Below are 27,516 nucleotides of genomic sequence, written 5' to 3' on the forward strand. Positions count from 1 at the left end.
CATAGTCGTGCGCATGTGTGTGTGTGCGTGCATGCTTGTGTGTGTGTGTGTGTGTAAGCATTTTCCACTGCCCTCATGTGAGCACTTTCCCAATCCTTTGTGTGCAAAGTGTAATCTGGGATTACCCATTCATTTGATGTTATGTCATCACCAGGGAGCTCCAGCATGCTCCCTTCTGAGTGAAGGGAAAAGGGTTAATGTCATGCGTTATTGGATTCTTAGCGTATATGCCCATGCCTTTAGTGAACATTTTGCCTGGTAAACTAGTCCACACCTGATATGTTTGACTCCATTTGATCCACATGTTGTCTGGTGTTCTGTGAGCCAGAATCTGGGGGGAATTTTCAAAAGTGATCAAATTGTTGTGAGGCTGAAAAACACTAAACAGGGCCAAAACAGGGTTTAGCTGATTCAAATCAATTCATGCTTGGAGATTCAATTAAAGTGTGATCATTGATTTTCTTTTAAATTCACCTTGAAAATTGAGCTTTGATTCAGTAACTATTCTTGTAACCATTCAAATAAACATGTATCCCTGAAAATACATAAAAGTGTTACATAATATAATTAAGGCTGAGATGCCTGTGATACAATTTAAAATACACCACACAAGAAACTCTAGCTTCATGGAGTTATAATTGACGGGGTTACGCTCAGTCGGCATTAAACTTCGACTGGCGAAGGCTATGGGCCACACCTTTCCCTCTTGGGAGAGGACTGGCTTGCATCAACTTCCAAGATGAATGGAAGTAAAAAAGTCAGCGTATGCCAGTACGGGTGAAGTGGTAAGCTTAGATTTGGGAGGCTGCCAGTTGGCTAACACCTCAAGCTTGCCAAATAACACACCTCCTGTTGAAAAAAGGAGCACTTCGAGAACTTTGCCTTCAGACCCTCATGTTTCTACTACTACTTTCAGCCTCTCAAGATGTTGTTGAAAGGTGGATGAGAAGACCATGGGCATGCGATTCCACTCAAAATGTCCGAAAGGAGTGCAAAATGATGTCTTGAGTTGGCCTTTGCCACCAGGAACTGATTGTTACTGCTGCCTAGATCCATCGTGGAAAACCAGCGGGCTCCTCTGAGTGCATCCAGTGACCCCTTGATCCGAGGAAGGGGAAATGCATCTTTTCGAGTACGGTGGTTAAGCTGCACTTAAGCGCAGACTACCATTTTTCTTTTTAACCAGCACGATCGGTGAAGCAAACGGACTGCAGCTTTCCCTTATGACCTGCACACCCAGCAGCTGGTTGATGTGCTCCTTGACCAATTTGTATTCTGATGGCGGAATAAGTCAATAGCGCTGACAGATGGGAGTATCGTCAAGAAGTTGGTGCGCTATCAGGTTGATGCACTCCAGGCCAGTGTTGAAAAGATGGAAGCATATTCCCAAAGAAGGCTTCCTTCGGTTCATCGGCTGACAAAGAACATAGATCAACTGCTTTTATTTGATCCTGCAGTGTAGGAAAGCAGAGGGTAAAGCAACACATCAGAAGTTCCAACATTCACAACAGGTATTTATACAGTACCTCCCTCAACTCAAACCAGCGCTGAGCAGTCCAGAAGTCAGGCCCCTATCAGAGGGCTCAAAGAGCACAGTAGTCCCAGAATGCTGTGCAGAACAGGTGGCTGGAAAAGCTGCATGGTACCACCAAAGATGCAGAAAGCTTTCTTCCTTCGTAGCTTAACCTGGCCAATGGTATCAAAAGAGGAAGTTAGAGAGTCTTGATGGCATCTCTGCAATGCCTGCACCAAAAACTCAGATGCTTCAGTGACAGTGGGCAGGTTAAACAGGGCAGAGCCATGTTGCCCAAACAAGGTGCTGTGGCATCTTCATAAAATGTTCATCCCCAAGACACCCGGGGCAGGGTAGATGCAGCAGCTGTAGGGTCCTTGACCACCAGAACCCACACCATGGCAAAGTTCTACCACAGAACTCGACTTCGAGTTCCAAGTAGCCGAGGTATGGGATAGGCAAACCACTTTAGTTCTGCCATTGGCTGCTGGAAGCTGAAGGCAATGGCAAGACTAAAGTTCCTCATGGTCCCATGTCATGGACTCAATGTCCACTAAGCAAGGGAGATTTACTCCCCCTATAACTACGTTAATGTGTGGAAAAGTGCTGATTAGCTTAGCTTCTCTCCCATCCCCCGACATGACTGGTGAGCCAGTGGCAGCTCCCGTCGAACTGGCAGTGCAATTCGACTTGCTAGTTTCTCGAATGCTGAGCTGAATCCCTCCGAGAGGCTGGCCACAAAGAAGCAGACTCTGAAGGTTCAGGAGGGGAACGCTCTCCTCTGCACTCCCTGGCAAAGTGTCCAGACTGCTAACACCACCGGCAGATGACTGGACCACGGTAAAGAGAATGATTACGTGAGATGCTTAAGCTGTTCCTGCTAAAGCTTAGGCATTTGTTTCACCTCCTGCAGCTCTGAAGCCTGGGGTCGCTCCCACCTAATTGCCTCTGCACTAGCATCCAGCAGAGAGACAGTAGGTCGCCTGCATACTAATTGTTTTAACTCTCAACGAAGGGAACCGTCAATGACATTCTTGATAAACTGATCGTGCAGCAAAACATCTGTGTTTGGCATCTCACTTGGAGCGTTTTGTTTCACCACCGACATCAAATTCATTAAAGCAAGGAAAAACTCTTGAAGCTTAACCCAAGAAATCAAAATAGAATCAAAGCCACATCTCTTTAAAATGGAAAATAGAAAGCCCCACTCTACCCAATTGAAGGCTTTCTCTGCATTTCTGTGTTAAAATGTCCGATTAGTCAAAATATCAGTAATCCGTTAGGTAACAATGCTGCGGTCCAAAATAAAATAAAATAAACTCCGGGCTCTTCTGGGGCTGGTTAAAACACAGTTACGTAGTTGGCATCTCATCAACTCACGGTTATCCAGATAGCATGACAGTGACTCGTCTGTGGTGAGATCAATAGGCTTCCACGGTCATCACTTCTCTTCCATGCGGATGGATGTCATGAAGATTATAGCCTCTGAGAACAAAGAGAGCCTCTTCCTCCCTCCGTCCCTCATCACGATGACAAACCTCGCAAGCAATAGCATTGCAGGTTTGAAGCCCAGGTTGTAAAGATCCGACATCACCTCTCTTTATTTTTGGTGTTCCACCACCTCCGGCACATAGTGCTCGTAGATGGAGATGGGAGAGCCCCTGTACTGTAGCTTGCCTCTCTTGGCCCGGACTTCGCTTATGATCCTCTCCTTCACCTGGTACTTGTGCAGCCTGATAATGACTGGCCGTGCTCTCCTCCTCTTAGATAGCATACGATGAGCCTTGTCACATTCTAGTTGTGAGTCCAAGACGCCTTCGCTGAAAACTTCCATGAGCAGCTCTGCAAAGATGGATGTTGGCCGTGGCCCCCCGCCCCGCTGACTAGGGTAGGCCAACCACTCCGGGACTCTCGCTAACTTTAGCCAGCAGCTTAGCTATGCTATCCGCAAACTGTAAAATGATTAAGTGTGTTTTGACAAAAATGAGACTCAGATTGTCCTGTCTATGTAAAGGTCTAGATATTTGTGTTGCAAACCTGTGGACACAAGACAAAAGGAGGGCCTGGAGTGTTAGACTTTGAAAACCTCCGGTCCGTAACTACTCAACTCCTACTGGCCAGATTTTGATGAAATTTTTATTGACAAACTCTTTTATTTTCTATTTTAGGCTTAAAGTTAAGAACAGTTACTAAGCAGCATAATAGTGATTATTTTGGCCATGTTTTATGATGGAAAGAAGCATTGTTGAGGACTATAAAGCTGCACCAGCACGAATAACGCAAGTAAACTCAAACTTGCGTCAATAAAGCGAGGCGAATATACCCTTCATGTCCAGCCTGAACACAACATAACAACTCCATACTGTGAAGTATAATTAGCATTAGCCTCTTTAGGCAAAAAAGGCTTTAAATTTCATAAATTAAAATCCGCCTGCCCAGCACTATTTTTCAATTCAGTGAAATCAATTACTGTAATTTATTTGTGATATAAAATCATATAAAATACAATTCCAATTAAATGTAATCCAGTTCATGCTAGTTGTGCATTAATAATAATAATAATAATAATAATAATAATAATAATAATAATATGTGTATAATGGGAGTATGTCCCTGTTTTGATTTTTTGTTTTCTTTATTTTTTTCTTCATTCTATTTTGCCCTTAAGGGAATATCAATCAAGTGTTGGTTTATTCATTTTTAGAACGGCTTTTATCCATTACATATTGACACTTTATATGCAGACTGAAGGGGTGTAATATGTTTTCTTTAGGGTTTATATTCTCAACATAGACGCTACCTTGAGCGCATGTTTAATTGTATAATGATACACAAAAGGCGTGTTTCCATTAGGGTAAAATGTGGCCGCTCGGAAAGTTTCAGGACAGGCCCTCTCAAATGGCTGCTCACTCGCTGTGTTTCCATTACAACAAAAGGCCCAAAAAGGTTTTACGAGACGCCGGAGGTGACATATAATTTTGAATGGATTTCAGTTGCCAGTGATCAGCTGATCAGTGATACAGCGACACACCGCTCTTCCTCAAAATGAGAAGACAGTACAGAATAGTTTGATTCAAGGTGGCCCGTATGATTCACAGCGTCAACTTATGTACAAGTAACATGAAAGAAAACACTCCACCTAAAAAATTCTGCGCGCTGTAAAAGTGTTTGTTGGCAGACAGGCTGTAACCCTGCTTGCAGTAGCCTACGGTTTTGTTTGTGTTTGTGTGTATGTGTGTGTGTGTGTGTGTGTATGTGTGTGTGTGTGTGTGTGTAACCTGTAGTATGTAGTGCACTGTTTTCCAGGAACCATTTTCCCCGTACAGCTACCATTTTTCCTGAAGATATCGTTCCACTCCAGTTGGGCATGTTATGAGGCAACTGTTATAATGTAATGTCAATTAAGATGTTTACCTGAAATTCCTGAAAACATTTGAGGCAAGAAATGGGCAATACAGTAATAGAATTTTGTTTGAGCGGCAGATCAAACGATCAGCATGATCATTTCAGGTACAGACTGATTCTATATAGCTAGCACATTAGGTCAGAACTGTGGACATTCAGTTTCACTGGAACTATTTGTAGATGTCTATTAACTTGTTGTAATGGAATCTCTGTAGCCGATTAGAATCAAGTATTCTAATGTTTTTTGTTTTTTTTTTGGTCTTTTTAGAAAGCAGAATGTAGAAAATTGCAATAAAATTTACAGTAGTTTTGTGTTATTTTAAATGTTTCTAACATGAACAGGTTTTACAATAGTACTTAAACTTGTGAAAAATAGAGTGTAAATTAGAGGCAGATTCAGAAAACGATTTCTACAGTTTTTGCAGGCACTAAACCTGCAAAAAAAGACAAAAAGAGTCCTAGCTGCAGCATCCCAGGTTCGAATCTGGCCCAGGGCCCTTTGCTGCAGGTCTTCCCCTCTTTTTGACCTTTCTTATCTGTCACTATCAATATGAAATAAATAAAAAAAAAGGGTGAGATGCAACCCTAACTGTTTTGCCAAGCAAACAGTATCTCGCCGCTCCTGTCTTACGTGAACATATTTAAATAAGGTTATATGCACACATTTGGGGCTAAAACTGACCCAGCCAAAATGATCATTGTATTATGAGAGATGTGTGATTTCCCTGACTCGTACATTGGCTTACAGGAGGCTTTGTTTACAAGGTGACAACAGGAGGGGGAGACTCTTCTGTATGTAACCCCCTCTGCAAACACTAACGGTGTCCATTCAGCATACTTCCTTCTCAAACGTAGGAACCGGAAGGGCTGTCAGCTCTTACCCTTGTTTTTCAACATAGCCATCTGGCTTAGAAACCAGAATGAGTTTGAAGGCATAACTCGTTTTGGTCTAGTCCACAAACTCTCCTTATATACTGATGACCTCCTCTAATTTATTTCAAACACCACATTCCCCCTCCCCCCAGTTTTATCAATTCTGGATTAGTTTGGGCACCTATTGGAGTATAAGAATAAAAACAAAGAATAATAATAAATAAGAATATTCAGAAAAGTGAGTTATTTTTTGTCAACAACTTGTCTAGATCACTCCCACAATCCATATTTCCCTTTAAAACGGCTGACAAGGGGTTCAAGTATTTGGGGGTGTTCATCACCAGCTCCTTCAGAGACCTTTTTCAAAAGAACTTCCAGCTGCTATCAGATAAATGCAAGTCAGACTTGTCTAGACGGTTGGCCCTCCCCCTGTCCCTCACAAAAAACATACTGAGGGAGTAACTAAACCAAGTGACACAACAGCTGACCAGTCTACTCACCAGCTGCATATATTTCCATCTCTGACCCACTCTTTAACAACATATAGTCATGCTCTGATGTATTATGGATAAACAGTAGCACACAGCTGGCTCTAACATAAGTAATCTGAACCTTCACCTCCATGATAGAGGAAGCAGTATGAGATTACAGCTTCCTCTGCTGCAGTGGCCATGGTAACCGTTACCAGGGCTGCAGACCGAAACTGACCAATGGGCATAAAGTCTTCTAGCAGGGAAGGAGGCTCTTATTGGCAATTTCATTGTAGTACTATTATCTGTATTGAAGGATGACTCACCATTACATAATGTGTAATTGGGCAAGTTCATTCATAAAACATCTCAGCATGCACATGGATCAATGTCACTGTCTGTTTGTGTGGTTAGATCAGAACTGTGGGACCATCACACAGTGGGTTCCAGACTGTCATCAACTGTGGAAAAGCAGTAGGATAATGGAGACTGTAGACCCATAGGTGGCCAACCTCTAAGGACACTGGAGTTCCAAACCAGATATTTCAAAATAAAAGCTCCAAACAGGAGTCCGCACACCAGAATAAGCTCCAAATAGCGTTTTTAATGCACCATGAAACGTTACATGGTGCACAGTGGTGTAGTCTAGTTTTTTGCAGTGGGTATACTGTCTCTATACTCTGACTCACCCGTCCCAGAACAACACATTTTACAACAACCATCTTGGAGCAACACCTCATATGCACCATCCCAACCTTATGGCTGATGCTGCCTCCTGTCATGTTGATAAGACTGGGTATGTTACCCAGCATCAGCCATAAGGATGCAATGAGACTGGACAAATCAATTAGGAAAGCTGGCTCTGTGATTGGTTGGACACACTGGGAGGTGGTGGAGAGATGCACAGCAAAGATGTTAGAGGTCATTATGAACAATTTCATAAAACCATGATAGACCAAAAGAAACAGCAGCTCCTCTCTCCTCACTGCAGGACAGAGAGATACAGAAAAGTCTTCATACCTACAACCATCAGGCTTTCTAATTATTCTGCAAATGGTAGATGAGCTGACAGACAAATTATGTCTCTTATCTCTTATTCATGTGTTAATTTATTGTATGCAACACAATACTCTTAGCAGTCAATAAATGAACAATAACGATAATTTAGGCTATCAGCTACAATGAACATATCATTTTGAATAAGTAATTATAATAATATTAAATGAACAAGAAAACACCTCAAATTGGCTTCAATCAAGAAAAAAACTACTCATTGACAACTAAACTTCACCTTAATAAGTGGAGGTTGAAAAAGGCAAAAAAGTATTTACACTGGATTAACTATGTTGGCATTGTATGCAACACTTTACAATACTTTTAACAGTCAATAAATGAATGAATCAACAATGATTATTTAGGCTTATCAGTAGTAGTTGCAATGAACATATCATTTTGAATAAATTGAAGTACAAAAGACAACTTATTTACACTGGATTCACTTTGTTAGTCCTGGAAAAAAAACAGGATGAGAGACTCAGAATGAGCCAAGCACTGTTTTAACCTGGTTTGCGGGCAGTGTCCCTGTTGTAGGGAAGGAGCATAGACGCAGGGTCTCTAAGAGCGTGCTCACATTGTCCTTTTGGCCGCGGCCCAAACCGGTTTTTCAGCTAAAGTCTAGTACCTTTAAGCCATGTGAGAGCACCCGCTCCGCGCTCAACTGCGGCCAGCGGACCGTCCACGGCCCGCTTGAAAGAGGTGGGCTTTAGCGGAGCCGTTTGCACATGTACGAGCACGAGCGTGCGCACGTGTACGAGCACGAGCACGAGCCCTACGGCAGTAGCGCTATGTCCGCCAGTTCGGACATGTAAATAGAAGGACGGACCATGCGCGGACATTTAACAACTACAACAATGGCGGTGAAAGGTTCATGTTGGTGTGATGCGGAGGTGGAGTGTTTACTCCAGATTTGGTCGGATGAAAATATTCAAAAACAGTCGACAAGACGCACAAAAACTCTGACGTCTGTGGAAAGATTTGTAAACAAAGCCACACACACGCGATCAATGCGTGTGACGTGTTACGGCGTGATGGCGTATGGACAGCAAGAAGCATTGGCCGGCCCTGGCAGTGTGAGTACAAACGGGGCTGGGGCGCGGGGGGAGAGGGAGGGGGGACAAGTACCCTAAAGTCCGGGTCGTGGTCCGGGAGGACAGTGTGAGCACGCTCTAAGTCACTGCATGGGAAGGGTGGATAGCCTGGTACCCTACAAAACATTCCAAATACGTTTGTACTCAGGCAACTGAGGTGTGCATTGCCTTCTTGTTTGTGTGGCAAAGCGATGGTTTTTCAGCCATGTTGTGAGATTACTTTTTTTGGTTCAAAAAGTGATACAGGTGGCCCATTGATGCTGATCATCATTAGATTACTTACATTTGACAACAACAGTGTAGATCTCTTATCTGTGCAAATATTGTTCATTAGACTGAAGCCCCTTTCACATTCAGCAGTCTGTGAACTATTTTATTCTTCATCCCTTTTTATATGTGTTCAACAATTTTTGTGGAACTGTACCTTGAGTGCAGATTTGTGCCCATGTTGACACCATTTTCCCCCTGAAGCTTAATAAGACTGTCATGATCAGAGAAAGGTCGATTCATCTTAGCAAGATAGTACGCTGTTCTGAAAACAGCGTCTGTCTCACTCAACACAGTCTCTAACACAGCTCTCACCAAATTCCCCAGTAAATCCTGTCCACCCTTTTCAGTCAGCTCCTTGGATATTTTGTGTGCCCTGGACATCTTATGTCATCAAATCTTGTTCCTCAAAGCAGTAACTGATGTTGATCTCTTTGGGTTTAAGGACTGGACCCTCAAGAATTCCCACACCTCAGATACAGAAACTCTTTCCGCAGTGAGGGTGCCAGTTGATTTCGGGAGCTGCAAATAGCACAACCTGGAAGTAAACAAAACCATGAAAAATTAAAGTCATCTTAAAGTTTTGTATTAACATTAGTAACATCTGCAGAAGCAGGCTAAAAAATACTCAAAAGTATTAAAAGAACTGTTAACAATATTCACATCATGGGTAAAGCATGCATGAGGGCTCGAGTCTGGGGAGCTGCGTTTTGGAATAGTTCTCCAGTGAGATGTTGTCGGTGTTCGATCATCCTGTATCTAATTGCGATACCAGTAATCGGTTGCTGGACCTACGTCAGGGTTCCGCCTGTGCTGCAGATTACTCAGTAGAGTTTCGTACATTAGCAGCTGAATTAGGTTGGGATGATCGGACTCTCCAGAGTATATTTTTTAAGGGGCTTAACGAGGAGGTTAAGGAGTGCTTAGTTAGTAGATCTGAGACTTCTAACCTTCAAGACCTTGTTAGCCTCGCCATTAAGATAGACAACTGTCTACGTGAGAGATGCCGTGAGAGGCAGTCTTTCCCCCTAGTTGCACCAGGTCCCCTCACTATTCACCCTAAGTCCTCTCCTAGTGTACCTGTGAGCAACCGGGTTCCCCTCTCTCCCGCTCCAGTACAGGAGGAACCCATGCAGCTAGGTCGTAGCCGGTTAAGTCAGCGGCGCTTTAGGAGTAGGTTATGCATTTACTGTGGAGCTCCCAATCACCAGTTAGCTAACTGCCCATTACGGTTAAACAATCAGACTCACCAGTCGCAGACGGGGTTCTGGTAAGTTGTTCAGCTGTCCCTGATATTCCCCGTAAGCGCATTAATCTGGACATAGTGTTGAGCTGTGAGGGTACTAATTGAGCACTAATTGACTCTGGGGCTGACACAAACATAATCAATTCGGAGTTTGTTGAAACGAGTTTGATCCCGGTTAATCAGCTCGAGACCCCGTTAATGGTTAATAGCCTCAGTGGGAGTGAACTCGCTCAGATCTCTGCGGAGACTTTTGCCTTTAACCATGTCTCTTGCTGGTAACCACTCCGAATCGATTGCTTTTCACATTATGCCTTCCACTAATGCTCCCGTGGTTCTTGGTCTTCCCTGGCGTATCACTCACAACCCAGTTATTGACTGGTTGACTGGCAGAGTTGTGAGTTGGAGCAGCAATTGTCATTCTTCCTGCCTTCCTTCAGCTCCACCTAGATGCCCCAGTGACCCGAGACCCTCTTTACCTGAACCTCCAGACTTGTCGTCCGTGCAACCAGTGTATCATGATCTCGCCGAATTTTTTAGCAAGACTAAGGCGTTATCCCTACCTCCTCACCGCCCTTATGATTGCCCCATCGAGTTATTGCCCGGGTCAACTTTTCCTTCCAGTCGTCTATATAACATGTCAGGGCCCGAACGTGAGGCGATGGAAACTTATGTTAATGACTCACTTAAATCAGGGATTATTCGTCCTTCTTCGTCCCCACTGGGAGGTGTATTTTTCTTCGTGGCCAAGAAGGACAAGTCACTATGCCCCTGCATCGATTACCGTGGTTTCAACAACATAACTATCAAGAACAAGTACCCTCTCCATTTGATTAATTCCGCGTTCAAGCCGTTGCATGGGGCAACAGTCTTCTCCAAACTAGACCTCCGCAATGCATATCATCTTGTGAGGGTGAGAGAGGGGGACGAATGGAAAACGGCTTTCAACACTCCACTCGGACACTTCGAATACCTAGTCATGCCGTTCAGTTTAACTAATGCGCCAGCCCTTTTTCAAGCGCTAGTTAATGACGTGCTCCGCAATATGCTGAATTGCTCGGTCTTGGTATACCTGGATGACATCCTGATTTTTTCCAAGGACTTGACTGAACATGTGGTGCACGTTCGTCAGGTTCTCCAGCGTCTTCAGGAGAATCGTCTGTTCGTGAAAGCCGAAAAGTGCGAGTTCCACGTTCCCTCAGTGACTTTTCTGGGTTATATTGTGGAGAGAGGACAGGTTAGAGCGGATCCTGTCACAGCAGTGACTGAATGGCCGACGCCCACCTCCGGGAAGCAACTACAGTGATTTTTTCAGTTTCGCCCAATTTTACCGTTGTTTCATTCGGAACTACAGTCAGGTAGTTTCACCTATGACCAGGTTGACTTCCCCCTTAACTCCCTTTGTCTGGTCTTCTGCCGCCAATGACGCTTTCCTGACCCTGAAGAAGCATTTCTCGTCCGCACCCGTTTTAGTTCAGCCAGATACTGGCCTTCAGTTCATTGTCGAGGTGGATACCTCGGATCTGGGAGTGGGGGCGGTTCTATCCCAGTGGGCAGTGTCTGACAACCAGGTTCACCCATGCACGTTCTTCTCCAAGAAGCTGTCTCCCGCTGAGAGGAACTACGACGTTGGGAACCGTGAACTGCTAGCTGTCAAGCTAGCATTAGAGGAGTGGCGGCACTGGTTAGAGGGGGCAGAGATTCCGTTCATGGTCTGGACGGACCACAAAAACTTGGCTTATATTCAGAGGGCTGAAAGACTAAATTCCTGCCAAGCCCGGTGGACCTTGTTTTTTGGAGGATTTAACTTTTCATTTACATTCCTGGCAGCAAAAACATTAAGACGGATGCTCTTTCCCATCAATTTGGGCCTGCTGAGGAGGAGAAGGAGACTGTCTGGACCACATCATTCCCGCATCCTGTGTTATGGCGGCACTAACATGGGAGATTGAGTCAACCTGGCGTCTGTTTGTTCCCGCCAGTGTTCGCTCCCAGGTGTTCCAGTGGGGACACTCCTCTCATCTTGCCTGTCATCCCGGAATCACCAGGACCCTGTAGCTCCTGCGCCATCACTTCTGGTGGGGGACCATATCTTCGAATACTCGGGAGTTTGTCCTGGCCTGCACTGTGTGCACCCGGGGAAAGGCCTCTCATCGCCCTCCAGCTGGTCTTCTCCGTCCTCTGCCCGTGCCCGGTCGACCCTGGTCTCACATCGCCTTGGACTTTGTCACTGGACTTCCTGCCTCCCAAGGTAATGACACCATTGTCACCATTGTCGACAGATTCTCTAAGATGGTCCACTTGTTTCCCTGCCTAAGCTGCCTTCTGCCATGGAGACGGCATCTATTCTGGTCGACCATATCTTTCGCCTCCAAGGGATACCAGCAGACATCGCTTTGGACCGGGGTCCCCAGTTCACTTCCTGTGTCTGGAAATCTTTATGCCAGGCCTTGGGAGCTAAGGACAGTTTAGCGTCGGGGTTCCATCCCCAGTCCAGACAGAGAGCTAATCAGGACCTGGAGACCGCTCTTCGCTGTATCTGTGCCCGCAACCCCTCGTCGTGGTCTTCTCAGCTGTCCTGGGTGGAATACTACACCGCTACAGGTATGTCCCCCGTCGAGGCTTCGTTGGGCTACTAACCTCCTCTTTTCCCGGCCCAGGAATCAGAGATTGCTGTTCCGTCTGTCCAACACCATCTCCAGAGAGTTCATCGGATATGGAGAGAGACCCGAGGGGCCTTGTTACGGACGGCGGAGCAGAACCGCAGGATTGCGGATCGCCATCGCATCCCTGCGCCCAAGTACAAGCCTGGTCAGAAGGTTTGGTTGAACTCACACGACATCCCCCTGAATGTCGCGTCCAGGAAACTTGCACCTCGCTGCTTCATTGGTCCCTTTGAGGTGGAGTCCGTCATCAACCCCAGTGCTGTCCGTCTGAAGCTCCCAGCGTTCCTTAGGATTCAACTGACTTTTCACATTTCCCAGCTGAAACCAGTATCCACCAGCACGTTGTGCCCGCCTGCCATCGCCCCACCAACCCGTGGCCATCCGGCGTTCACGGTCAGTTCTATTTTGGATGCGCGACGCAGAGGGCGCGGATTCAAGTACCTGGTGGACTGGGAGGGATATGGTCCTGAGGAACGGAGCTGAGTATCTTGATACCTTATCCTGGATCCGTCCCTGATCCGGGACTTCTACTGGGCTTATCCGGGGAGGCCCGGTGGAGCGCCTTGAGGCGCTCTTTGAGGGTATCAGTAACCTCCTCTCTCACTTTTGTTTGAGTTTGTCTCCCTCTGTCTGTTTTTCCCTGCATGTGTCTCCCCTTGGTGTTCACCTGAAGAGTATAAAGTCCCTGAGCTGACAGGCATGCAGTGCCGAACCGTTGTTATCCTTCCCTTGGTAAACTCTTTGTCAGATTGGCTCCCGTTACTCGTTTTTTGGTTTTTGCGCTCCTCGTTGTTTTTTTATCTAATCGTTGTTTGTTGTATTAATTGTTGCTCTCTTTGTTTCTCCGTAGTTTCCCGCGTTCCTGTTTCCTCGTCCTGTTCCCTGATCGTCCGTCGTTTCCTCGTTCCTGTTTTCCCCGACCGTCTAGTTTTCAGTATATCTGTATTCCCTGTCGTTATTTCACGTTTGTTTATCGTTTATATTAAATGTTTTGTTTGTACTTTTACCCCGTGTCTGTGTCTACATTTGGGTCCAGTTTCCCAGTGTTATTTCCCTGCACCGTTCATCACAGTATACCTGTGTATCACGTAGACTACACCACTGATGGCTCATTAAAAACGCTATTTGGAGCTGATTCTAGTGTGCGGACTCACTGTTTATACTTATACTGTTTTTTTCGTCCGACACCCAGTACTTATCTTTTTGGATCTGCGTGCCTCTTCAACTTCCAAACAGTCCCATCTTCAGCAGGATGCTTCCCTCTAAAGCACAATGTTTAATATTTGTTTCCTGATTCGGTGTAAATGCAGCCTTAACATCACATTGTTATGAACAGTGACATGATTACTCACTGAAACCGTTAATTGGTGATGTGATAGCTTAGTTTGAAATAAAAAGAAAAGGGAACCACCCACGGATATAATTTCCAGGCCCACGCAGCACAATATTATTGTTTTGTCTTGGCTTTGCCCATAAGAACACTCTGTGATACCATTGCAAATATAATAATGTTCAATTCTGTACTTCTGTCAGGTTACATGTCAAAGTGAAGACTGTCCACAGATCTTTACACCTGGGTCTGTATTCCCAAAACATCTTAAGGCTAAAAGTCACTCCTAACATGTTGATCTGGGTGTAACTCTTTAAAGACAAGTGCAATTTTTGGTCAGAGAGTATTTCACAGTGCTTTACCGCGAAACGCATAGACTGTATAAAAAATGGACGTAGCCACTCCGCCAGGGCCCATTCTCTCTACTTGATCCAATCATATTTGCCTGTGGGAGGCACAATCTTGTCAGACTTTGACTCCTCCTCATTTCCTCTTACCAAAAAAGGACATTGATGTGACGTTGGGGGGAGGGAGATACATCCGTCTGGGTGATGTTTTCAGAATTAGCCACATTAGCTCACATTAGCTCCACCACCCGGGAGCTAGGCTAACAGAACACATTACTGGATAAACGAGATGGGGAGTCCGGTGTCTCTAGCAGAGATTACAACGGCTCCGGGAGTAAAGTGCAGCTAGCCAGCATTTATGATCTATGATTTAAACTGATATTCAACACAGTACCATGCTCATGCCCTCACGGCCCGAATCCTCCTGCTGCTCCAGATTAGCATCTAGTGTATGTGTCATAGATAGCAGGCTGTACTGCAAATCATGGTGCAAGTGCAGCTATTTAATTAGCATAAGAAAGCTAACATTAAAACTGTGTTCCTAAACCATCTGTTTGTACAGTTGATCGAAGAGCAAACCATCTTGTCACTTGTAGAAACACCACCACATAAATGACCGCAGTCCAGGTCGAGATGACGGAGTTAGCATGCTAATCCTGACAACTAGCCTCAGAGGAGAAGTGAGGGTCAGGGGTTAGCTGTCACTCAAGAGTCCGTGCCCCTAATTATTCATAAACTTTAACTTACAGTTGTCCTGTTGTCATGGAGCTATGACTTAAACATACAGACTAGAATGTCCTATGTAGGTTTAAATATGCTGTGAAAATTGGTCTTTTTAACATGGAGGTCAATGAGAAACTGCTCTATTGTGCAAATACTCCTACTGGACACTGGGAGAACTGCAGTTTTTGGCACTTACATACTGGATCAACCAGGAATTCCCTATGGTTGGGGCTTGGCTTAAAGCAGCTCCTTAATTTGTGAAAAGTTAAAAGTAGTCAAGAAGACTCCTAAGTCACTCAAAACGGTTGCTGCCACCAATATGCCTCGTAATCGCCTCAACATTTTAAAAGCTGTTAATGTCAGTAGGAAAGCTATTTTCCCACACTTCTCCTTTGTCTTTTGCAGCTATCCTAACTCTGAGATGAGATGAGGATGGATTGTCCTTTCTCAGATATTTAGAACAACAAACAACTATTGCTCATATTGACCTTCCCATCCCTGGTTTTGGTTGAGTGACCACCAGTTTCTTGGCTTGGATCAACACCATCAAAGGTTCTTTCTGTGCCCATCAACATTGAAAGGCTGTTCCATGTCCTGTTGTTGGGGTTAAGTAAACTTTTTGGCATTCAAGGATACATATTTAATACCAATAAAGTAGAGAAAGACAGTACAAAGAAACACAAACCAAAGTATTTATTTGAAGACCAACTTAAGAGCCTTCCAGTACATTTTCGACGAGCTCATATAATTTTCATATGATTAAAAAAGATAGAAAAAGGTAAAGTTTCGTTGTTTAAAATAGTAGTTGTAAAGATTTAGCTGGTGCCCGAAAGATTGGCCTCCTGTCTAGGGTGTACCCCGCCACACGCCCAATATCAGTTGGGATCAGCTGGGATCGGCTCCAGCCCCCCCCCCCCCCCCCCCCACCGTGATGGATGGATGGAAGTTTTAGTTGGGGTTTTAATAAATTCTAACATCTTCTTTGGCTCCTGTTTCCTATTGTCTCTTTCAGATCAGTAAGCAGCAGCTGCAGACAGTCAAAGAGCGTTTCCAGGCCTTCCTCAGCGGAGAAACCCAGATCGTTGCTGATGAGGCCTTCATCAATGCTGTGCAGAGCTACTATGATGTGAGTCGTTATTGTTTGGTACAAAGATATTTCACTCTGTCAACAGTATACTCACAAAACAGATTTAATTTAATTTTGTCTTTTTAAATTTTTTTACCCTGATATGCATTGTTTTGATTGAATGCAGATATACAGTATGTATGCTGTGTCTGTCCTTTTGTGGCTGTATGTGACCTCTGGCTGTGCTGTAGAGGAAGACGTTTTCTCTGTCGAATCGCTTAAATAGTGGATGTTAATATATTATTATTTATGAAAAGAAAATATCTGCAAGATTTATGTTATATTTATGTATTTATTTCAGATGTCTAAACTACCATTTAAGTTCACCTTGTAAACCTCTTCTTGTTTAAAATGAAAGCTATGAATGGGGAGAAAAGTTTCAGAACCTCAGTTGGGATAACTTGTCGTCGCTCTAATAAGTGATGCAGAGCGTGCACTGAGCTCCTCAGGGCAGCCTTAATAATATCCTGCCAATTGACCAGGATTCAGTGGGCTGTATCTACCAAGATGTACATGCAGGCTCTAACCGTGCATTCACACCAAAAGCGATGGAGGTGATTAGATCGCCCGGAATGCAAGTATCGCGTCGCTTGCTCACATTTGTCACACTTTTGATCATCGCTTCATTCGCGTCTATCGCAGGTAGCAGCCGAGGCGGCTAGCTAACTGAGGCTAACCCCCGGCTCAGCCTACTCTGCTGTTGGGCTAAATGGAAAGTGATGCTAGTGCTTACAGGGATCTGCATGCTTTTAAAAGAACAGAAATGAGCTCTTACATGAAGTGCGTGGCTCTTAAAAGAGCTGTTGTGTTGTAGTGAGATCAGGCCGTCAGTGATTTAACTTCTGAAGCTGTACAAGTGCTGCCCGGTCTCCTCAGCTTCACTCTGCACTGATGGCTTTCTTCTTCTTCTTTTTCTTCTTCTGGATTTCCGGCAGACTAGATGCCTAAAGGCCGGTCGCTGCGGTCCACAGATCATAGTTATATTCATTATATTATATCCATAGGAACAGTCTGGTTTCCACAAAGGACTGCAACAATGGCGGCTTTGGTGAGCCCAGTGCCGCTGGATATGTCAAGGATCTCAACTCTGATTGGCTGTCGCGGCACAGCTACACGCGATGTTGCTTGAAAAGTTCAACTTTAAGCGACACGCGCGATGAGGCGATGGACGCTTCATCACATCGCTCTCATCGCTCAGAACGCGTCGCGTCTTATCACGTCATTTACATTGGCTTTGAATGGCAGCTTGACGCTTTCATTGCCTCCATCGCTTTTGGTGTGAATGCACGGTTAGAGGAATTGAAGGCCAATAACAACATAGCAAAGGGCATTTAAGCCCTAATTATAAGCTTTATCAAAGAGGCTAGTTTTAAGTTTACTTTTAAATATGGGGACAGTGTTTGCCTCCCAAATAACACTTGGGAGTTGGTTCTACAGGAGAGGAGCTTGGTAGCTGAAGGCTCTGCCTCCCATTCTACTTTTGGATACTCTAGGAACGACAACTAGCCCTTCATTCTCAGAGCGCAGCGATCTACTCAGGTAATACGGTACTATAAGCTCTTTAAGATACGACGGAGCTTAACTAATAAGAGCTATGTTGGTAAGGAGAAGGGTTTTGAATTCTATTCTAGATTCTAAGAAGCTAATACAGGAGAAATATGTTCTCTTGAATTTGTTTTAGTCAGTACACAAGCTGCAGCATTTTGGACCAACTGGAGACTCTTAACAGACTTATTGGAGCAGCCTGATAATAAGGAGTTGCAATAGTCCAGCCTAGAAGTCACAAATGCATGGACTAGTTTTTTGCATCTTTCTGAGACACAATGGTTCTAATTTTCTCAATATTATGCAGCTGACAATATGCAGTCCTTGTCGTTAGTTTTATGTGAGAATCGAAGGACATATCTTGATGAAAAATAACAACCAGATTCCTTACTGTGGTGCTGGAGGACAACACAACATCATCCAGAGTAACAAAATCTTTAGCTATTGAGTTTCGGAGGCCTTCACGGCCAAGTAAGATAACTTCAGTTTTATCTGAGTTGAACATCAGAAAATTGCAGGTCATCCAGCTCTTCCCCCCCTTAATGTCCTGTGGGCCCACCACTCACAGGAGGAACTGCTTGGGTCGGGTGCGCTGCTGCAGGTGAGGGGCCTCGATGGACCAGACACAGGCAGCAGAGGCTGGCTCTGGGGACGTGGAATGTCACCTCTCTGTGGGGGAAGGAGCCGGAGCTTGTGCGAGAGGTGGAGTGCTACCAGTTAGATCTGGTGGGGCTTCTGGAACCGTATTCCTGGATAGGGGTTGGACCCTATTCTTCTCTGGAGTTTCCCAGGGTGTGAGGCGCCAGGCAAGTGTGGGGATACTCACAAACCCCCGGCTGAGCCCCGCGGTGTTGGAGTTTATCCCGGTGGACGAGAGGGTCACCTCCTTACACCTGCGGGTGGTAGGGGGGAAAACTCTGACTGTTGTTTGTGCATATGCACCAAACAGCAGTTCAGAGTATTCAGCCTTCTTGGAGATCCTGAATTGAGTCCTGCATGGGGGGACAGTAGGGGACTCCATAGTTCTGCTGGGCGACTTCAACGCCCAAGTGGGCAATGATGGAGACACCTTGAGAGGCGTGATTGGGAGGAATGGCCTCCCTGATCTAAATCCGAGCGGTGGTCTGTTATCAGACGTCTGTGCTAGTCACGGATTGTCAGGTCGATGGCCAAAGGTCGATGATCGATTTTGTGATCGTATCATGTGATCTGAGGCCATATGTTCTGGACACTCGAGTGAAGAGAGGGACAGAGCTGTCAACTGATCACCATCTGGTGCTGAGTTGGGTCAGAGGATGGGGGAAGATTCTGGACTGACTAGGTAAGCCCAAACGAGTAGCGCGGGTGAACTGGGAACACCTGGAGGAGGCCGCTGTCCGAGAGATCTTCAACTCACTCCTCCGGCGGAGCTATTCTGGCATCCCTGTGGCAGTCGGGGGACAATGAACCGGAGTGGGCAATGTTTAAAGCTTCCTTATCCCAGAAGGCTCCGGAGGCAGTTGCAAGGTACCAACGGGCCAGAAGGGCTGCAGCCTCTGCTGTGTCAGAGGCGAAGCAGCGGGTCTGGGAGAAGTTCGGAGAAGGACTTTCAGAGGGCAACAAGGTGCTTCTGGAAAACCATTCGACACCTCAGGAGGGGCAAATGGGGAACCGTCCAAGCTGTTTGCAGTAAGGACAGGACGCTGGTGACCTCAGCTGATGAGGTAATCGGGCGGTGGAAGGAGCACTTTGAGGAACTCCTTAGAGGCAGAGCTGGAGGCTGATAGGGAATCATTGTCAATATCTCTGGCGGAAGTCACTGAGGTAGTCAAACAACTTCACACTGGCAAAGCCCCAGGGATTGATGAGTTTCATCCAGAAATGCTGAAAACTTTGGGTTTGGAGGGGCTGTCTTGGTTGACACGTCTCTTCAAAATTGCGTCACTCAGCCTCGCTGGTAAAGTCTACTCCAAGGTGCAGGAAAGGAAGGTCCTTTCTATAGTCAAACCTCAGATTTAAGAGGAACAATGTGGATTCCGTCCTGGATGTGGAACAAATGATTATTTTATCATATTTAAGAACTAAATTTGACAGAAACTCTGAGAATTCTGATAGAAATTCAGAGTACAGACTACAGACAGTACACTTTAACAAATACAATTGGCTGCACTGTTTCCAGGTTGAATGTGAAAGATTAAGAACAAGACTTTCAAATTAAATAATGATTTAGGTTTAGGGGTGATTGATAGGCCTGAGTCATAAATAGCTGCACAGCTCCTCCACGACCACTGCCTTGAGGAATATGAGTATTAATATTACTGGGAGGAGTGGATTCATTTAGGCCAGTGTTTTTCAACCACTGTGCCGCGGCACACTAGTGTGCCGTGAGAGATCGTCAGGTGTGCCGTGGGAAATTATCCAATTTCACCTAATTGGTCTAAAAAAAAATTTTGAAAACAAAAGCAGAACCCAGCAGAACTAGCCCCTGTGTTGGATGATGTTGTGGGCATGGTAAACTTTGTAAAGACACGACCTGTGAAAAGCCGCATATTTGCGTCTTTGTGTGAGGAAATGGGAGCGGAGCATAAAGCCTTGTTGTTTCACACGGAGGTCCGATGGTTGTCGCGCAGCAAGGTGCTGGCCCGTGTGTATGAGCTGCTGGAGGAACTCAAGGGGCCTCATTTATCAAACAATTTGGACGTGAGCGGGAGCTACGATCAAATCTCACGTCTGGTCTGAGATCGTGTACGCACAATTGAGCCTGTGGATTTGCGGTGCAGCACAGCAAAACCTGGCTGAAAATAATGAACAAACCTCAGCTGTCATTAAGCTAAGCAGTCAAATATTAAGAACAGATCAAAACGGATTCTTAAAACGAATAAAAAAAATATAAAAATTGTGGTTGGAGCGATTTATTGCACTCATGTGCGTCTGAAGGCACCATCCATGAATGATTACACATTCATCAATCGCAAAGACTACCACTCGATAAATGTACAGGTGATTTGTGATGCCAAGCTATCGCTTTTAACCGTGGTGACCAGGGGGAACACACGATTCTTTTATATTTCAAAACAGCTCGGCTCCAGCCCCCCCGCGACCCCGACATTGAATTAATGAATGAATGTGTTGGCGCGCGGCTGCAGCAAGACGCACTGCAGAGCCAAAGTCATATTCTCGGTTCGTGGCTACCCTCGATAAATTGCATTAAATCAAACAAGGTATCAGATGATTAACATCTTGGTATGGTTCTTCTAGGTGACAAAGGTTATCCTCTTACGGAATACCTAATAACCCGCCGGTAGCGCCGGTGTTGTGCGGTAGAGTAGTAAATAAACTACTACTATAGGTGGAAACGACAGCCTTCTGATCCAGAATATCAGCTATAATGCGAGGGGGTGCATTTCACGGCAGGGGTGCTGAATACGGCACACCTGTCCAACAGTGCGCACAGGCGCACATGGGTCCCAGTGGAGCGCTGCCTCGGTTTGACTTCCTCCGTTATTCTTATACAGCGTTTTTATGATGGGCCCCTTTTATTCCACTCTTAAGACTGGCAAAAAGCTCAGCTTTATTTTGCTCCATCTCGGATGTCAGGATGCCGATCTGTGTGTCGGAAAAGTTTCTTTTCTAACCTGCGTTCTTCCTCTCCGTGTTTGACCTCAGTGGGCGAGGACTCGAACCAGGAATATTTAGGGGCGTAACATGTTAATGACGTTTGAATTCAGCCGCCGCATTTATCAAGGCCCGCTCATTCATACGCTGTGATTGGTCGGATACGAATGTTTCATAAATCACACGTGGGTCCTTTCCTACGACCAATTCTGCGCTCAGATCTGCGCCCGTTTCCACGCAAGACTGACAAATGAGGGGTCCGATTACGCAAGACTGCTTGCAAGTGATGAGTGGTGTGCAAGGCTGGCATATCTGGCGGATATTTTTCATCATCTGAATGAACTGAACACACGAATGCAAGGCCGGAATGAAAACCTGCTCACAAGTACGGATAAAATAAATGGCTTCCGTTCAAAGGTGCACCTCTGGCAACAACATGTGGAAAGTGGCAACCTTGAAATGTTTCCACTCACCAAGAAATGGCAAGATGTTCACACTGCTGCACTGTGTGAGATCATTAGTAAACATCTGAAAACTCTCAAGGAGAAGATGTCATTTTATTTCTCTTCAGCCTAAACTGATGGCCTTGACTGGGTTAGGGACCCATACAGCTCAGCAGTTTTTGGAAGGACATGACTTTGCAGGAGCAGGGGGAACTAACTGAACTGAGACAAAATCGTGGTCTGAAGCTAAGCTTTGCTGATCTACCTTAGGACAGTTTTTGGTTGACTGCTGCCAAGGAGTTCCCCATTCTGGCAAACAAAGCTATTGTGACATTGCTCCCATTTTCCACGACATATCTGTGTGAGGTGAGCTTCTCAAGCCTGACTGCCATCAAAACTAAAAACAGCGACTGAGAGCTGTTGAGGAAGAGCTTCGTGTGTGTGTCTTTCTTCAATTCCTGCCAGGATATCAGCTCTTTGTTCATCCAAACAGGCACAGGTTTCACACTGAGTGAGTAAAATACACTGAGATTGACATTTTGTACATGTAACTCTTCATATTTCTCAGTGTAGAACAGTGAAATCTTTCCCAAATATTATTGCTTCTGTCATAATAAGCACTATATTTCTGTATTCCTGGTAATTTATGATTTTGGACAGAATTAGAGTTTGCAAAACACTGACGTTTTCTACTACCTTTAAGACCACATTGTTGTTTCATTTGTTATGTTCAAGCTGTATTTTTAAACTGGACATGTTAAGTGCACTTTTTATTTGAAAGAAGAAATATAAATGATGATAAGGTCCTTTATTCTTTGTGTTTATTTGATTCCTATTCAAGACACTTTGATGAGAATGACTATATTGTTAATATAGGCTACAGAGTATAATTTTTTAACATGTTTGGCTGGTGGTGTGCCTCGAGATTTTTTCAATGAAAAAAATGTACCTTGGCTCAAAAAAGGTTGAAAAACACTGATTTAGGCTAACATATTCTTCATGACATAGCCAGGTTTCAGTCAGACGGAGTAAATCAACATGATTATCTGATATCAGAAAATGTACTTTAGATGACAGAGATGTTTAAAAGTCCACATTTTATTTTCTGATTTTGTTGCTTTATCGCAGATTTTGTATTGATTTGTATCAAGTTTTGCTGTATGGCTCCTTGTATACGATACTGAGCTGGAAAGTGCTCCACAGGAGCACTGATCCCAACACTGGATTGTTGTCAGGAGGTGGTGCTGGTGGTGCAGGACCGGACAGTCAGGTCAATGTTGACAGATAAAAGTATGGTTAGGGTACAGGCCATCGTGTATAAAAAGCCTGGGTCTGTTTAAAAAAGCCCTAAAGTTGTCCAAAAATGGGATACTCTTCCCCAGGCAGTATCCTTTAAGCCACAGGTGCAGCTGGCGGAGGCGACAGGTCATGACATCACCAAAACGTGGCGGGGGAAGCGGGCCGGAAATAATCCGTCACTTCCTCGTGTCTAGCAGGCGGTTCACCATGGACCTGAAGTCCTGCTTGAGGACCGAGCTGTGCTGTGAACACAGCTTGAGGGCAGAGGACTCAACCTTCCTGACGCAGGCTCCAGGGCGGCAGAAGGTCTGGCTGCAGCGTATAATCACATGCTGGACCATCATGGTCCCGACAACCAGCACGGAGGGAATGCGCTGTTCCACAGGCTGCCTGGAGGTGCGTCGGCCCGCAGCTTCTCCTAACCGAGACGGAGGGGAGGGATCAGGTTGGACGAGAGGACCCCGGCTCCTGGGCCGGGGAGAGCCACGACCGGCTGGGTGGACGGATCCCGGGGACGAGCTGCAGCGCACACCCATCCTGCAGGCTTAGGACGTCATACCTGTTATCCAGTGGTAGATCCGGAGGCGGAGGAGGGAGAGATGGTCGAGCCAGGTTTCACTCGGCTTGAGTGGAGTTGAGCTCACCAGTTCTGTCACTATGTGGTTTCTTTCCCCAACAAGCAGCGGCAGCTGCGGAGCTTCTCCCACCGTCACGATCACTCACATTCAATGGTGGTCACATTTCACAGTAGCCTGGCGCAGCAGCTCCAGCTGGGCCAAGGCCTTTTAAGCAGCCTAGCTCTGCTGGCCATTGAGAGGACACTGGTCAAGTCCCTGGAAAAGACGCTTAGTTGGTACAACAAGGTCACAGATAATTTTCTTGAAAAGTAATGAAAGGTAGAATGTACATATAAATAAACAAACAGATTTTGATGTAGGCCGGAAAAGTGATCTTCATATATTCAGCTTTTTATACTTTTGCACATATTCAGCTTTTGAATATTCTCTTCAAATATTCAGCTTTTTATATTTTTGCAAAGATTAAGCTTTAACATTTCAGCATAAAAGCATTTTCATGCATTTTCCACAGGAAATGCATTTTCTAGTTATTATTATTATCATTATTCCATACATTTTTCAGCAGCCTCTACCTGCTGCATACTTTCAGCTACAAAAAAACATTAAACGATCAAAATGTTCAGCTCTTTCAGCTCTTTCTTGGTCATCTTTCATACTTATTCATGTATTCAACTTTTTCCATATTCTTTTATAATGCAAACCAATGGAGATCAGCTAAAAACTCTGGTTTCACATATTTCCATGTACAGGCTTCATTCCAACTTTAAGCGGTTCGCAAGACTTTGACCTATATAGATATCCCTTTTCAGTTTTATATCTTGTACAGTTTTTAAATGATTACCGTTTAAATGTGATGCTGTTTTCAGACTTTTTTTGAGTTTTTTTTTAGTTTTCTAGTGTGTATTGGACGAAATATTCAGCCACAGAGCATGAGTCTCAACCGTCAGAGTAAAGAGCAGCAGAAAGAAAATCTCTCTTAAATTGCAATGTAGGTTTGGAATCAATCAGACTCATATATTTGTGTTAGCCTCCAAGTGACATAAAGTCAACCAACTGCCGCATTGACTCCTATAATAGCCCAGGAGGAGTTGAGCAGTTTCACGGTCTTTGTAAAAATTGCTCTCACGCTCACAGTTTTAGGACTAACCAGACATGTCTTACAGTAAATGTCCACCAGGGTGTCTTCACTCTCACAGCCAGAGATCTAAGTGACCAGTCTTTGAGCTAGAAGACTGATTTTGAGAGTTGCACTCCAAAACATTTTCTATAGGTCCCCATGGGTCAAAGGGCACTGGCCATCGCTATGGCAACATCTCACTGCTGCTGAAATGACATCATCACTGCAGTCTGACACTCTCTTCAAAATAAGAGCCAAATATGGTTTATTAACTGATGGGGTCTGTGTTTCTGTCTGTCTGTCTGTCTGTCTGTCTATCTGCCCGTCTGTCTGTTTGTCTGTCTAACTAGCATTGAATAGAACAAACACAAAACTATTTAAGTATTAAAATATTAATCTCTTTAAGGATATTTAAGCTTATCTTGAGCTGTTTTCTGCTTTTAATATTATTTGCAAAAATCAAGTTTTTTTTTCCATAGACTATATAAAAAAATGGACGTAGCCTCTCCGCCGGGGCCCGTTCTTTCAACTTGATCCCGTCATATTTGCCTCTGGGAGCCGCTATCTTGTCAGCTTTTGACTCCTCCTCATTTCCTCTTACCAAAAAAGAGCATCGATGTGACGTTGGGGGGAGGGAGATACGGCCTCCTGGGTGACGTTTACAGAATTAGCTACATTAGCTCACATTAGCTTCACCGCCTGTGAGCTAGGCTAACAGAACGCGTTACTAAATAAACGGGAATGGGAGTACCGTGTCTCTAGCCGACTACAATGGCTATGATATGAAATAAAGTTTGAGAAAAAAAGAAAAAGCAGCTTGGCGTGTCGGGAGTGAAGTGCAGGCAGCTTTTATGATCTATGATTTAAACTGATATTCAACACAGTAACATGCTCTTAGACTGTAAAACACCAACCTTCACAGCTCAAATTCTCCCGCTGCTCCAGATTAGCATCTAGTGTATGTATCATAGATAGCAGGCTGTACTGCAAGTCATGGTGCAAGTACAGCTATTTAATTAGCATAACAAAGCTAACGCTTACACAGTATGTTTAAACCATCTGTTTGTACAGTTGATCAAAGAGAAAACCATCTTGTCACTAGTGGAAGTCGTAGTCGAGATGACGGAGTTAGCATGCTAATCCTGACAACTAGCCTCCTAAGCAAAGTGACAGCCAGAGGCTAGCTGTCACTAAAGAGGGCACGCCACTAATTATTCATAAACTTCCAATAAAATAAAAACTAGCCTGGTACAAAAATATTCACCCCCCTCAGTGTTGTCATGGAGATATGACAAACAAATGACACACAAATATTCAAAGTTTTCAAAAAAATATATATTACCGGTATTATTCAACCTCTAAAGGCTATGCATACCAATTAAACCTGATCTCCATTAACCAACTGTTCCTACTACTTTACTTTCACCTGAAATATTCAAGCTTGCCAAAAACTGTTAAGTGGCAGCTTTTTCTAAAACCTTAAAATATTCTTCTCGTTACAGAAACTTTGGTAAAATGACCATCTTAATAAGATTGACCCGGCCTGCAAGGGACAGTGGGAGGCCCGCCCATCTAGACAAGTCTGACTTGCATTTATCCAATAGCGGCTGGAAGTTCTTTTGACAAAGGTCCCTGAAGGAGCAGGTGATAAACACCCCCCAAATACTTGAACCCCCCATCAGCTGTTTTAAAGGGAAATATGGATTGTGGGAGTGATCTCGCCAAGTTGTTGACAAAGAATAACTCACTTTTCTGAATTTTCAATTTATACCCTGATAGGTGTCCAAACTGATTCAGGATTGATTTAACTGGTGGGAGGGAGGTTGTGGGGTTGGAAATAAATAAGAGAAGATCGTCGGCATATAAGGAGAGTTTGTGGACCAGGCCATCAAACTCATTCTGGTTTTTAAACCAGATGGCTAACGGCTCGATGGCTATGTTGAACAACAATGGTGAGAACGCCTGAGAGGGAAACATGCTGAACGGACTCCACAGATGGGGTTACATACAGAAGCTAAACCAAAGAAATAAAATTAGAATCAGAGCCAAATTTTTCCAAAATATAAAATAGGAAGCCCCACTCTACCCGGTCAAAAGCTTTCTCCACATCTAGCGTCACTGCGACCTCAGAAGTGTCCGATCCATTTGAGAATATGATGTTAAGCAGCCTTCTGGTGTTGAAGAATAGATGTCTCCCTAATATGAAGCCTGTCTGGTCTTGTGAAATTATCGATGAAATCACACTTTGGAGGCAGAGTGTGAGGACCTTAGCAAGGATCTACAAAGCTCCCTAGCGATTTTTATATTAATCTGAGGGTAAATTAAGCAGTCTAAGAGGCTGGGGGTCGCTGCAGTAATTGGGTTGCATTCAGAAGTATATAATGTGGTATAGAAATCAGAAAAAGACATACATCATACTCGCACTGTCCTTCCGTACCGTGCCCCAGGATGTTTTACGTCTAAAGTCTAGTTCGTTTGACCAGTTCGAGTCCACGGCCCGTTTGGGAGAGGTGGGCTTTTGTAAAGCATGTACGAGCACAAGTGTGCGCACGTGTACGAGCATGAGCACGAGGCCTACGGCGGTTCTGACGTCATTTTATGCTCGCTTGTACATAGCAAAAAAGGAGGGCCCATGTGCGGACATTTAAAACAATAGCAGCAAAAGGTTCACGTTTGTGTAATGCAGAGGTGGAGTGTTTACTGCAGATTTGGTCAGATAAAAATATTTAAAAACAAAAACTCTGAGGTCTATGGAAAGATTTGTAAACAAAGCGACGCATCGGATGACGTCAATCAATGCGTGTGACGTATGCTGTATAGGCAAGCAAGA

General features: G+C 44.6%; 1 protein-coding gene across 4 annotated transcripts in view; it reads left to right on the top strand.

Annotated features, from left to right (window-relative positions):
• LOC310965643 (calcium-dependent secretion activator 1) overlaps positions 1–27,516 on the top strand; it is a gene marked incomplete at both ends in the record, with an annotated part of 320,144 nt that overhangs the window by 17,992 nt on the left and 274,636 nt on the right. For all 4 annotated transcript variants that reach the window (XM_083939356.1, XM_083939353.1, XM_083939354.1 and 1 more), the window contains one exon: positions 15,997–16,110. In XM_083939356.1, coding sequence (XP_083795482.1) covers positions 15,997–16,110 — 114 coding nt within the window. The remainder of the gene's footprint in view (positions 1–15,996; positions 16,111–27,516) is intronic.

Source organism: Echiichthys vipera (assembly GCF_963691815.1).
Source record: "Echiichthys vipera genome assembly, chromosome: X".
NCBI lineage: Eukaryota > Metazoa > Chordata > Actinopteri > Perciformes > Trachinidae > Echiichthys > Echiichthys vipera.